General features: G+C 41.6%; 1 protein-coding gene across 1 annotated transcript in view; it reads left to right on the top strand.

Moving 5' to 3' along the window:
• The window catches only part of LOC126295103 (guanine nucleotide-binding protein subunit beta-2), a 190056-nt gene that overhangs the window by 146496 nt on the left and 30605 nt on the right, over positions 1-12955 (top strand). Inside the window, exon 6 of the mRNA XM_049987358.1 lies at positions 494-695. Within this exon, the coding sequence (XP_049843315.1) occupies positions 494-695 (202 nt within the window). The remainder of the gene's footprint in view (positions 1-493; positions 696-12955) is intronic.

The following is a 12955-nucleotide window of genomic DNA, read 5'->3' as shown; positions in this document are numbered from 1 at the left end:
TCTTACAGACATATCCGAAAGAACAGATATGATCTTCATATATACAGGGTGGTCCATTGATCGTGACCAGGACAAATATCTCACTAAATAAGCATCAAACGAAAAAAACTGCAAAGAACGAAACTCCGCTAGGTGGAAGCGGAGAACCAGATGGCGCTATGGTTGGTCCGCTAGATGGCGCTGCCAAAGGTCAAATGGATATCCACTGCGTTTTTTTAAATAGGAACCCTCATTTTTTATTACATATTCGCGTAGTACGTAAAGAAATATGAATGTTCCGGACCGCGGGGTAGAGGGGATTTAAATCGGCCGGCCGCCCTCAGGAGCTCAGTTCGTCAGCGCACCTGACGATGGCGACATGTCTAATCACCGAAACATTGTGCCCGGTGGACACTATGAACCAGCAGTATACCCGTGGACTGTTCGAGCAACAAATACGCAGTGAGAAACTGAAGAATCACAGTTGACGTTTGTCTGATGTGCGGTGTTGCAGATGCCTGTGGGACCTGGAGGTTGGGAAGCGCAAGATGGACTTCCAGGGCCACTGCGGCGACGTGGTGTCCATCTCGCTCTCCCCGGACTGCAAGAACTACGTGACCGGCTCGGTGGACCGCACGTGCAAGCTGTGGGACCTGAGCGAGGACAAGTGCCGGCAGATGTTCCTGGGGCACGAGGCCGACGTCAACTCCGTCTGTGTGAGTAAAGCCCGCATTACACCATGTGCCTGAGCCGTACACCTGTGCACCAGCGCCCCTAACGTGCATACCTGTAACTACAGACTGGTTCACTTCTGACCTATTACACCATCCGCGCAGGATATACCTAGCGCGCATGCGCAGCAGCAGACTGTCCACGCGGAAAGAAAATAGATGTCTATGGCCTGATGTCTTGTAAGAGTCGTTCGTTCTACCGCGCGCAACTCAAGGGCGACTGTATGATATACTGAAGCATCATACGTTCAAAGTATTTGTGAACTCAAGGTTCCTATTTACAAAGAAATTGTTTTCTACCATTATGTATTAAGTGATAGTTTTTCTCTAATGTAGGTTAGTACTGTTTCGAATTACAGACGCAACAGTTTTACATTACGACACTTGATTACACAGGTATATCGAAATTAACATTTACAGGGTGTTACAAAAAGGTACCGCCAAACTTTCAGGAAACATTCCTCACACACAAAGAAAGAAAACATGTTATGTGGACATGTGTCCGGAAACGCTTACTTTCCATGTTAGAGCTCATTTTATTACATCTCTTCAAATCACATTAATCATGGAATGGTAACACACAGCAACAGAACGTACCAGCGTGACTTCAAACACTTTGTTACAGGAAATGTTCAAAATGTCCTCCGTTAGCGAGGATACATGCATCCACCCTCCGTCGCAAGGAATCCCTGATGCGCTGATGCAGCCCTGGAGAATGGCGTAATGTATCACAGCCGTCCACAATACGAACACGAAGAGTCTCTATATTTGGTACCGGGGTTGCGTAGACAAGAGCTTTCAAATGCCCCCATAAATGAAAGTCAAGAGGGTTGAGCTCAGGAGAGCGTGGAGGCCAGGGAATTGGTCCACCTCTACCAATCCGTCGGTCACCGAATCTGTTGTTGAGAAGCGTACGAACACTTCGACTGAAATGTGCAGAAGCCCCATCGTGCATGAACCGCATGTTCTGTCGTACTTGTAAAGGCACATGTTCTAGCAGCACAGGTAGAGTATCCTGTACGAAATCATGATAACGTGATCCATTGAGCGTAGGTGGACGAAACTAAAATGAGCTCTAACATGGAAATTAAGCGTTTCCGGGCACATGTCCACATAACATGTTTTCTTTATTTGTGTGTGAGGAATGTTTCCTGAAAGTTTGGCCGTACCCTTTTTGTAACAGTCTGTATACAGCATATTGGACATGGAGGATCCACTTGTTTTTTGAGCTATTGTCCTGGCAGTGACAGTAAATCTTGGGATTAAGGCAGATCGGAGACGAAAACGGAAAGTCAAACGTTGTTGTATTCGACCCTGGCTGACAAGAAGCATGGAAGGCAGGGAAATATATTCACTGTAAATGAAAGAACTGAGACCCGAAGATCCACCAGATGGACACGGCCTGTTTCGAGAAGCTGCTGTCTATTACAGAAGATGGAAACAGAAAGTGTGACACAGTCATGAGGGAGGCTATCTCACCTCCTAGAGGGTAAGAATTATATGGTTATGTTTTGTGATCATACCGACCTAGATCACTAATAAAATACCGGTGAACGCCCTGTTATGTTGTAACCTCCCAAAGATATTTATTTAATAACCTCCCAACAGTAAAAAATATAATTCTATAATTCACATTCAGTGTAACGTACCAATAATACAATTTGACCAACCTCTCAATTAAATTGCGACAGACTTATAACCTATCAATAATTGACTGTGAATTTAAACTGGTAAATTTAGGACGTCAGCAGTGCTGCGTGATGGGCCTGAAAGATCATACTGAATAAACTGAAAAATCTTACCTCAGTTAGGTCTCCGGATAACGCGTATATATCTGCTCCTATAAGAAATTTTTCTGGCGCAGCTCAGTGCAATGCTGGCCGATAGATTTGTCATGTACAAAAAGAAACAACAGATTTTTCTTTACAATAATCGGGATGACCATGGATTGGAGAAATTTGTGAGTTCTTTAAATTGAGATGAATGTCAAAAGTTACTTTTTATGTGAAAGATTATTATTAACAGATTTTTTTAAACATTTACATGGGACTTGATATAACAATAGGCTGCTTTTACCTTATCCTACAACGCTCAACATATTCAGAAATGACAAAGTATATACGCAATGAGTACAAAATATATTAACAAATGACATATGCACATGCACTGTGTAAGTGTTTACCAGTTTACAAAAATTTAAACAAATTGAGAAATGAAATAAAGTGTAAACGTACTGTATAACTCTTTACATTTTACAAGAATTTAAACATTTTGAGAAATGAAATAAAGTGCACACGCACTGTATAAGTCTTTAGCCTTTTTACAAAAGATAATCATATCAAGGAGTGAAATAAAGTGTACACGCTCTGTAGAAGTCTTTAGCATATTTAGGACAACTGATCTTGTTAACAAATGAAATGAGGTGCACATGCACTGTATATGTCTCTACCGTTTTACAAGAATTTAAACGCACTGTATAAGTCTTTATCATTTTCTAAGAACTAGGAAAGGAGTGGGAAGGATTGCATTATGGTTGTAGCACAGTAGGTTGCACGTAGCTGCACTGAAAGTCCATGTCTTTCTACAGAAGCACAACACCAAGTGAGACACTCTGAAGTTCTCTTCCCTGAGGTATTTATCAGTGTAGCCAAGACACTGAAACGTTGTATAACCATTCAATGTTATCATTTTGGTAGTACATTAGGTACACCAAACGTAGGACCAAAATGACATATCCATCGCTCAAGGTGGTGGACAGCTTGATATGTCAACACCACATTCTTGTAGAATCCATACTCTCACATCAACAGAGAATTAGTGCAAAAACCAAATAAAGTGCTCCATGATCATGAGGATGGACAGGACATACGGATATTGCAGTAATTGCTGGTAATTAGGTCAGAAGGTGAAGCATACATTATGTCTTATGGTAGTCATCATAGAGAATTACATTAGTGTATCAACCGATCTACATGATTATTGGCATTCATTGGCTATTTACACAGCATTTAAGTAGTAAGTATGGAGTATTACAGAACATTATTCATAAGTCATCTCAATACAGTAAATACTGGCATCGTATTATCTCATTACAATAATTATTGGCACTCATTGGCCAGTTACAAAGCATTTTTTATGCACTATACATAAGTCATCATTCAAAATCAGTTAATTATTGGCATAGCATTTATGCATAAGTCATCTAATTATAGTAATCATTGGCATCATAAGTCATTACAGTAATCATTGGCACTCATTGGATAGTTACAAAGCATTTTTTATCCATTATTTAGAATTCATCATTCAAAACAAGAGTTAATTATTGACATAGCATTTATGCATGTCATCATATTACAGTAATCATTTGCATAGTATCTCATTACAGTAATTATTGGCACTCATTGTCCAGTTACAAAGTATTTTTATACATTATTCAGAAGTCATAATTCAGAACAAGAGTTACTGCATGTAGCATCAAGCTGCTAGTGTTTATATAAGATATCAAGTAAGTGACATAAGACATATTTAATATGTAACACATTGTAACTATTAATCAAAGTCTGTAGTCGACTAATACATAGACATAATGGAATCAATACATCAGAAAAAAATTGCATTATATTTAGGACAAGAAATATATCTTAAACTGGTAGCATTATTTAGTTGTATATTGGTAACAGTTGGGACTGATAATAAATTTTTTTGTGCCAGCAATGCATTGTGTTGGGATCGATAATTGCTGGGGCATGAAAATACTTGCTTTTGACTTATTGCTGGAAGTAAGGATTAATAACATAATTCGTCATGAGTCAGCTGTAGCAAGATTATGAAACAAGTACCATATATGTGATCACATTCATGAATGACACATGTAACTGGGTAAAAAAATGCAAGTATTAGAATAGGTTTCATGAATAGCTTCTCCTGGAAAAAATACAGAGTGGATTACTGAGCTAAAAGAAGAAATGCATATTATGCTCAAAAGTAGATAACTTCGAATTAACAGGTAATGAAACGTGTACTTAATATGTATGTACTCTAGCTGTCTTTCCTAAAACATTCAGTCATTATACTGTGCGACATAAGACATATTGTCAAGAGGAACTGCAACAAATACTTAAATAACTACATAGCATCTCTTAACTAATAGTAAATATATAAACATCACTATTCTCGTCTGCAAGGAAAAACTTCATAATTCATATTACCATATTCTTCATACAACTATTAATCATCATTTATTATCATCTGCAAAAAATAGACACTTCATTATTCATATTAATATTACCATTTACTTCATACAACAATTCCTTATCATTCGTTACTTCATATAGTATAGAGTTTCTTACTTCTAGCATATATCATCACTAAAATTAACATCTGTAGTTCTGTCTTACAGCCTGCAGCAATCGTCTCGTATTCTGAAAGAAAAATAATTAGTCAAGACTGCTATAATACGATGTGTATAGTATAGTCTGGTTAATGCTTGTTAATTCTGATCCATTTACTCTTCATGATAAGATATTGCATTTTCTTTCCTTCATTCTGGTGGTAAAATTTCCATTTCATAGTAAACCATTGTGGTTGTTTAATTTATTTCTTTTTCACGGTATTGCTTTCTGAAAATGATGAATATGGATTAATATCTTGCATTTAAATCACATACTCATTAAAAGAAAACTTGTTTCTAGTGATATGATTCAGCATACAGCATAGCATGACAAAACGTATTAGGTCAAAAACATAGACAGTTTTCAAGTGTAAAAAGTGTATCATTATGTAGTAGCAAAAAATGTAAAATAGACACGATGTTGAGATATCACAAGGCAAAATGTCAATGTCAACTGGTGTTTGTTACATCTTAAAGATTTCATAGTACATACAGACAAAAATTCTACTGTCGATAGGAAAACAATCATAGACACACACAAAATGGAAAATTTGCACGGTCTGATGTCTAACGACAAAAAAAGTGACCTGCTGATCTTACCTTGCCGGGCACTTGCCAAGAAAAAAATACGATCAGGAAGTAGTCACATAAATATCTGGAAATAGGATTACAGTGTGATAAATGATAAAGTATGTTCATTCAATAAAGGGTTTAATATTGGAGACATGGTGATTGCCTTTGCTTTTTCCGGTTCTCAAAGTTTCAACGTGTACTACATTGGGGTGAGGAATGCTGCGAATTCTGTATGGACCTGCGTATAGAAGCTCAAATTTATTGCATCTACTCTTTCCTCTGTTGGATAAAAAGTGTGTATGTACCCGTGGTCTAGGGGTTGCGTCTCTGATTCGTAATCAAAACGTCTCCAGTCTCGGGTTCGATCCCCGCCACTGCCTAAATTTCGATAAATAATCAGCATTGGTGGCCGAAGACTTCCGGCATAAGAAGTCAGCCTCATTCTGCCAACGGCCTTGTCAAAGAGGGCGAAGGAGCGGATAGAGGTTCAGGGCACTCTCTTGTCCTAGGGGTGGGAAATTGCCCCTAAGAATCAACAATGATCAACGACATGAAGATTCAGAAGGCAATGGATACCACTGCATTAAAGACACGTAATGATGTCATGATGATCTCTCCATTGGCAAAAGATTCTGGAATAGTCCCCCATTCAGATCTCTGGGAAGGGACTGCCAAGGGGGAGGTTACCATGAGAAAAAGATTGAATAATCAACGAAAGGATAATGTTCTACGAGTCGGGGCGTGGAATGTCAGAACCTTGAACGTGGTAGGGAAACTAGAAAATCTGAAAAGGGAAATGGAAAGGTTCAATCTAGATATAGTAGGGGTCAGTGAAGTGAAGTGGAAGGAAGACAAGGATTTCTGGTCAGATGAGTATCGGGTAATATCAACAGTAGCAGAAAATGGTATAACAGGTGTAGGATTCGTTATGAACAGGAAGGTAGGGCAGAGGGTGTGTTACTGTGAACAGTTCAGTGACCGGGTTGTTCTAATCAGAATCGACAGCAGACCAACACTGACAACGATAGTTCAGGTATACATGCCGACGTCGCAAGCTGAAGATGAACAGATAGAGAAAGTGTATGAGGATATTGAAAGGGTAATGCAGTATGTAAAAGGGGGACGAAAATCTAATAGTCATGGGCGACTGGAATGCAGATGAAGGGGAAGGAGTAGAAGAAAAGGTTACAGGAGAATATGGGCTTGGGACAAGGAATGAAAGAGGTGAAAGACTAATTGAGTTCTGTAACAAGTTTCAGCTAGTAATAGCGAATACCCTGTTCAAGTATCACAAGAGGAGGAGGTATACTTGGAAAAGGCCGGGAGATATGGGAAGACTTCAATTAGATTACATCATGGTCAGAGATTCCGAAATCAGATACTGGATTGTAAGGCGTACCCAGGAGCAGATATAGACACAGACCACAATATAGTAGTGATGAAGAGTAGGCTGAAGTTCAAGACATCAGGAAGAATCAATACGTTAAGAAGTGGGATACGGAAGTTCTAAGGAATGACGAGATACGTTTGATGTTCTCTAACGCTATAGATACAGCAATAACGAATAGCGCAGTAGGCAACACAGTTGAAGAGGAATGGGCATCTCTAAAAAGGGCCATCACAGAAGTTGGGAAGGAAAACATAGGCACAAAGAAGGTAGCTGCGAAGAAACCATGGGTAACAGAAGAAATACATCAGTTGATTGATAAAAGGAGGAAGTACAAACATGTTCCGGGAAAATCAGGAATACAGAAATACAAGTCGCTGAGAAATGAAATAAATAGGAAGTGCAGGGAAGCTAAGACGAAACGGCTGCAGGAAAAATGTAAAGACATCGAAAAAGATATGATTGTCGGAAGGACAGACTCAGCATACAGGAAAGTCAAAACAACCTTTGGTGACATTAAAAGCAACGGTGGTAACATTAAGAGTGGAACGGGAATTCCACTGTTAAATGCAGAGGAGAGAGCAGATAGGTGGAAAGAATACATTGAAAGCCTCTATGAGGGTGAAGATTAGTCTGATGTGATAGAAGAAGAAACAGGAGGCGATTTAGAAGAGATAGAGGATCCAGTATTAGAATCGGAATTTAAAAGAGCTTTGGAGGACTTCTACATCTACATCTACATGACTACTCTGCAATTCACATTTAAGTGCTTGGCAGAGGGTTCATCGAACCACAATCATACTATCTCTCTACTATTCCACTCCCGAACAGAGAGCGGGAAAAACGAACACCTAAACCTTTCTGTTCGAGCTCTGATTTCTCTTATTTTATTTTGACGATCATTCCTTCCTATGTAGTTTGGGCTCAACAAAATATTTTCGCATTCGGAAGAGAAAGTTGGTGACTGAAATTTCGTAAAAAGCTCTCGCCGCGACGAAAAACGTCTATGCTGTAATGACTTCCATCCCAACTCGTGTATCATATCTGCCACACTCTCTCCCCTATAACGCGATAATACAAAACGAGCTGCCCTTCTTTGCACACTCTCGATGTCCTCCGTCAATCCCACCTGGTAAGGATCCCACACCGCGCAGCAATATTCTAACAGAGGACGAACGAGTGTAGTGTAAGCTGTCTCTTTAGTGGACTTGTTGCATCTTCTAAGTGTCCTGCCAATGAAACGCAACCTTTGGCTCGCCTTCCCGACAATATTATCTATGTGGTCCTTCCAACTAAAGTTGTTCGTAATTTTAACACCCAGGTACTTAGTTGAATTGACAGCCTTGAGAATTGTACTATTTATCGAGTAATCGAATTCCAACGGATTTCTTTTGGAACTCATGTGGATCATCTCACACTTTTCGTTATTTAGCGTCAACTGCCACCTGACACACCATACAGCAATCTTTTCTAAATCGCTTTGCAGCTGATACTGGTCTTCGGATGACCTTACTAGACGGTAAATTACAGCATCATCTGCGAACAACCTAAGAGAACTGCTCAGATTGTCACCCAGGTCATTTATATAGATCAGGAACAGTAGAGGTCCCAGGACGCTTCCCTGGGGAACACCTGATATCACTTCAGTTTTACTCGATGATTTGCCGTCTATTACTACTAACTGCGACCTTCCTGACAGGAAATCACGAATCCAGTCGCACAACTGAGACGATACCCCATAGCTCCGCAGCTTGATTAGAAGTCGCTTGTGAGGAACGGTGTCAAAAGCTTTCCGGAAATCTAGAAATACGGAATCAACTTGAGAGCCCCTGTCGATAGCGGCCATTACTTCGTGCGAATAAAGAGCTAGCTGCGTTGCACAAGAGCGATGTTTTCTGAAGCCATGCTGATTACGTGTCAATAAATCGTTCCCTTCGAGGTGATTCATAATGTTTGAATACAGTATATGCTCCAAAACCCTACTGCAAACCGACGTCAATGATATAGGTCTGTAGTTAAATGGATTACTCCTACTACCCTTCTTGAACACTGGTGCGACCTGCGCAATTTTCCAATCTGTAGGTACAGATCTATCGGTGAGCGAGCGGTTGTATATGAGTGCTAAGTAGGGAGCTATAGTATCAGCGTAATCTGAAAGGAACCTAATCGGTATACAATCTGGACCTGAAGACTTGCCCGTATCAAGCGATTTGAGTTGCTTTGCAACCCCTAAGGTATCTACTTCTAAGAAACTCATGCTAGCAGATGTTCGTGTTTCAAATTCTGGAATATTCCATTCGTCTTCCCTGGTGAAGGAATTTCGGAAAACTGCGTTCAATAACTCCGCTTTAGCGGCACAGTCGTCGATAACAGTACCATCGGCACTGCGCAGCGAAGGTATTGACTGCGTCTTGCCGCTTGTGTACTTTACATACGACCAGAATTTCTTCGGATTTTCTACCAAATTTCGAGACAATGTTTCGTTGTGGAACCTATTAAAGGCATCTCGCATCGAAGTACGTGCCAAATTTCGAGCGTCTGTAAATTTTAGCCCATCTTCAGGATTTCGCGTTCTTCTGAACTTCGCATGCTTTTTCCGTTGCCTCTGCAACAGCGTTCGGACCTTTTTTTGTGTACCACGGGGGATCCGTTCCATCTCTTACCAATTTATGAGGTATGAATATCTCAATTGCTGTTGCTACTATATCTTTGAATTTGAGCCACATCTCGTCTACATTCGCATAGTCAGTTCGGAAGGAATGGAAATTGTCTTTTAGGAAGGCTTCTAGTGGCACTTTATCCGCTTTTTTAAATAAAATTATTTTGCGTTTGTTTCTGATGGATTTGGAAGAAATGGTATTGAGCCTAGCTACAATGACCTTGTGATCACTAATCCCTGTATCAGTCATGATGCTCTCTATCAGCTCTGGATTGTTTGTGGCCAAGAGGTCAAGTGTGTTTTTGCAACCATTTACAATTCGCGTGGGTTCGTGGACTAACTGCTCTAAATAATTTTCGGAGAATGCATTTAGGACAATCTCGGAAGACGTTTTCTGCCTACCACCGGTTTTGAACAAGTATTTTTGCCAACATACCGAAGGTAGGTTGAAGTCCCCACCAACTATAACCGTATGAGTGGGGTATTTATTTGTTACGAGACTCAAACTTTCTCTGAACTGTTCCGCAACTGTATCATCGGAGTCTAGGGGTCGGTAGAAGGAGCCAATTATTAACTTAATTCGGCTGTAAAGTATAACCTCCACCCACACCAATTCGCTCGGAGTATCTACTTCGACTTCACTACAAGATAAACCACTACTGACAGACACCAACACTCCACCACCAATTCTGCCTAATCTATCTTTCCTGAACACCGTCTGAGACTTCGTAAAAATTTCTGCAGAACTTATTTCAGGCTTTAGCCAGCTTGCTGTACCTATAACGATATCAGCTTCTGTGCTTTCTATTAGCGCTTGAAGCTCAGGGACTTTTCCAGCGCAACTACAACAGTTTACAACTATAATTCCGACTGTTCCTTGATCCAAGCACGTCCTGTAATTGCCAAGCACCCTTTGACATTGCAGCCCATCCCGCACTTTCCCGAGGCCTTCTAACCTAAAAAACCGCCCAGTCCATGCCACACAGCCTCCGCTACCCGTGTAGCCGCCAGCTGAGTGTAGTGAACTCCTGACCTATTCAGCGGAACCCGAAACCCCACCACCCTATGGCGCAAGTCAAGGAATCTGCAGCCAATACGGTCGCAAAACCGTCTGAGCCTCTGATTCAGACCCTCCACCCGGCTCTGCACCAAAGGTCCGCAGTCGGTTCTGTCAACGATGCTGCAGATGGTGAGCTCTGCCTTCATCTCGTAAGCAAGACCGGCAGCCTTCACCAAATCAGATAGCCGCTGGAATCCAGAGAGAATTTCCTCAGATCCAAAGCGACACACGTCATTAGTGCCGACATGTGCCACCACCTGCAGCTGGCTGCACCCTGTGCTCTTCATGGCATCCGGAAGGACCCTTTCCACATCAGGAATGACTCCTCCCGGAATGCACACGGAGTGCACACTGGATTTCTTCCCCTCCTTAGCCGCCACATCCCTCAGGGGCCCCATTACGCGCCTAACATTGGAGCTCCCAACTACCAATAAGCCCACCCTCTGCGATTGCCCGGACCTTGAAGGCTGAGAATGATCCTCTGAAACAGGGCAGGCAGCTGCATCTGGCTCAGCCAGAGACAGTGCCTGAAACCGGTTTGTCAGACGCACCGGGGAGGCTTTCTGATCAGCCTCCGGGGACGCCTTTCGCTGCCTGCCACGCCTTGGAACGACCTCCAAATCAACCACAGGCGAGGGCTCAGCCCCACTGCGGGCAGCAACCGGGGCAACCACAGCGGCAGACCGATCTGGGGACAGACGGGACGAGGTTGACATCCCCGTGATACCCAAGTCCGGACCCCACAGTGGTGCCAATTGGCAACAGCCTCAAGCTGCGCGACCGAAGTCAGCGCCGATTGCAGCTGTGAGCGAAGGGATGCCAAGTCAGCCCTCATCCGAACACAGCAATCGCAGTCCCTGTCCATTCTAATTGATGTTTAACAACAGTTACTGAAACACGAGTCCGTGCCTAGATAACGCAAGCGGAACACACAAAGAATGTATCAACTAACCTGTACAAATGCCTAACGACTGTGCTACAATCTGCTGAATTTACGATTACAGTAACTAAAACTCGAAATTGCACCTCCTATACGAAACTCACACGCAATTTAAATATTACGGTCAAATAAGGCAGAAGGGATAGATAACATTCCATCAGAATTTCTAAAATCATTAGGGGAGGTGGCAACAAAACGACTATTGACGTTGGTGTGTAGAATATATGAGTCTGGCGACATACCATCTGACTTTCGGAAAAGCATCATCCACACAATTCCAAAGACGGCAAGAGCTGACAAGTGCGAAAATTATCGCACAATCAGCTTAACAGCTCATGCATCGAAGCTACTTACAAGAATAATATACAGAAGAATGGAAAAGAAAATTGCGCTAGGTGACGATCAGTTTGGCTTTAGCAAAAGTAAAGGCACGAGAGAGGCAATTCTGACGTTAAGGCTAATAATGGAAGCAAGGCTAAAGAAAAATCAAGACATGTTCATAGGATTTGTCGACCTGGAAAAAGCGTTCGACGATATAAAATGGTGCAAGCTGTTCGAGATTCTGAAAAAAGTAGGGGTAAGCTACAGGGAGAGACGGGTCATATACAATATGTACAACAACCAAGAGGGAATAATAAGAGTGGACGATCAAGAACGAAGTGCTCGTATTAAGAAGGGTGTAAGACAAGGCTGTAGCCTTTCGCCCCTACTCTTCAATCTGTACATCGAGGAAGCAATTATGGAAATAAAAGAAAGGTTCAGGAGTGGAATTAAAATACAAGGTGAAAGGATATCAATGATACGATTCGCTGATGACATTGCTATCCTGAGTGAAAGTGAAGAAGAATTCTGCTGAACGGAATGAACAGTCTAATGAGTACACAGTATGGTTTGAGAGTAAATCGGAGAAAGACGAAGGTAATGAGAAGTAGTAGAAATGAGAACAGCGAGAAACTTAACATCAGGATTGATGGTCACGAAGTCAATGAAGTTAAGGAATTCCGCTACCTAGGCAGTAAAATAACCAATGACGGACGGAGCAAGGAGGACATCAAAAGCAGACTCGCTATGGCAAAAAAGGCATTTCTGGCCAAGAGAAGTCTACTAATATCAAATACCGGCCTTAATTTGAGGAAGACATTTCTGAGGATGTACGTCTGGAGTACAGCATTGTATAGTAGTGAAACATGGACTGTGGGAAAACCGGAACAGAAGAGAGTCCAAGCATTTGAGATG

The sequence above is a fragment of the Schistocerca gregaria genome, chromosome 11, assembly GCF_023897955.1.
Source record: "Schistocerca gregaria isolate iqSchGreg1 chromosome 11, iqSchGreg1.2, whole genome shotgun sequence".
Classification (NCBI taxonomy): domain Eukaryota; kingdom Metazoa; phylum Arthropoda; class Insecta; order Orthoptera; family Acrididae; genus Schistocerca; species Schistocerca gregaria.
Note: the sequence above shows the minus strand (reverse complement) of the source record. Positions and strands in the feature narration are given on the sequence as shown.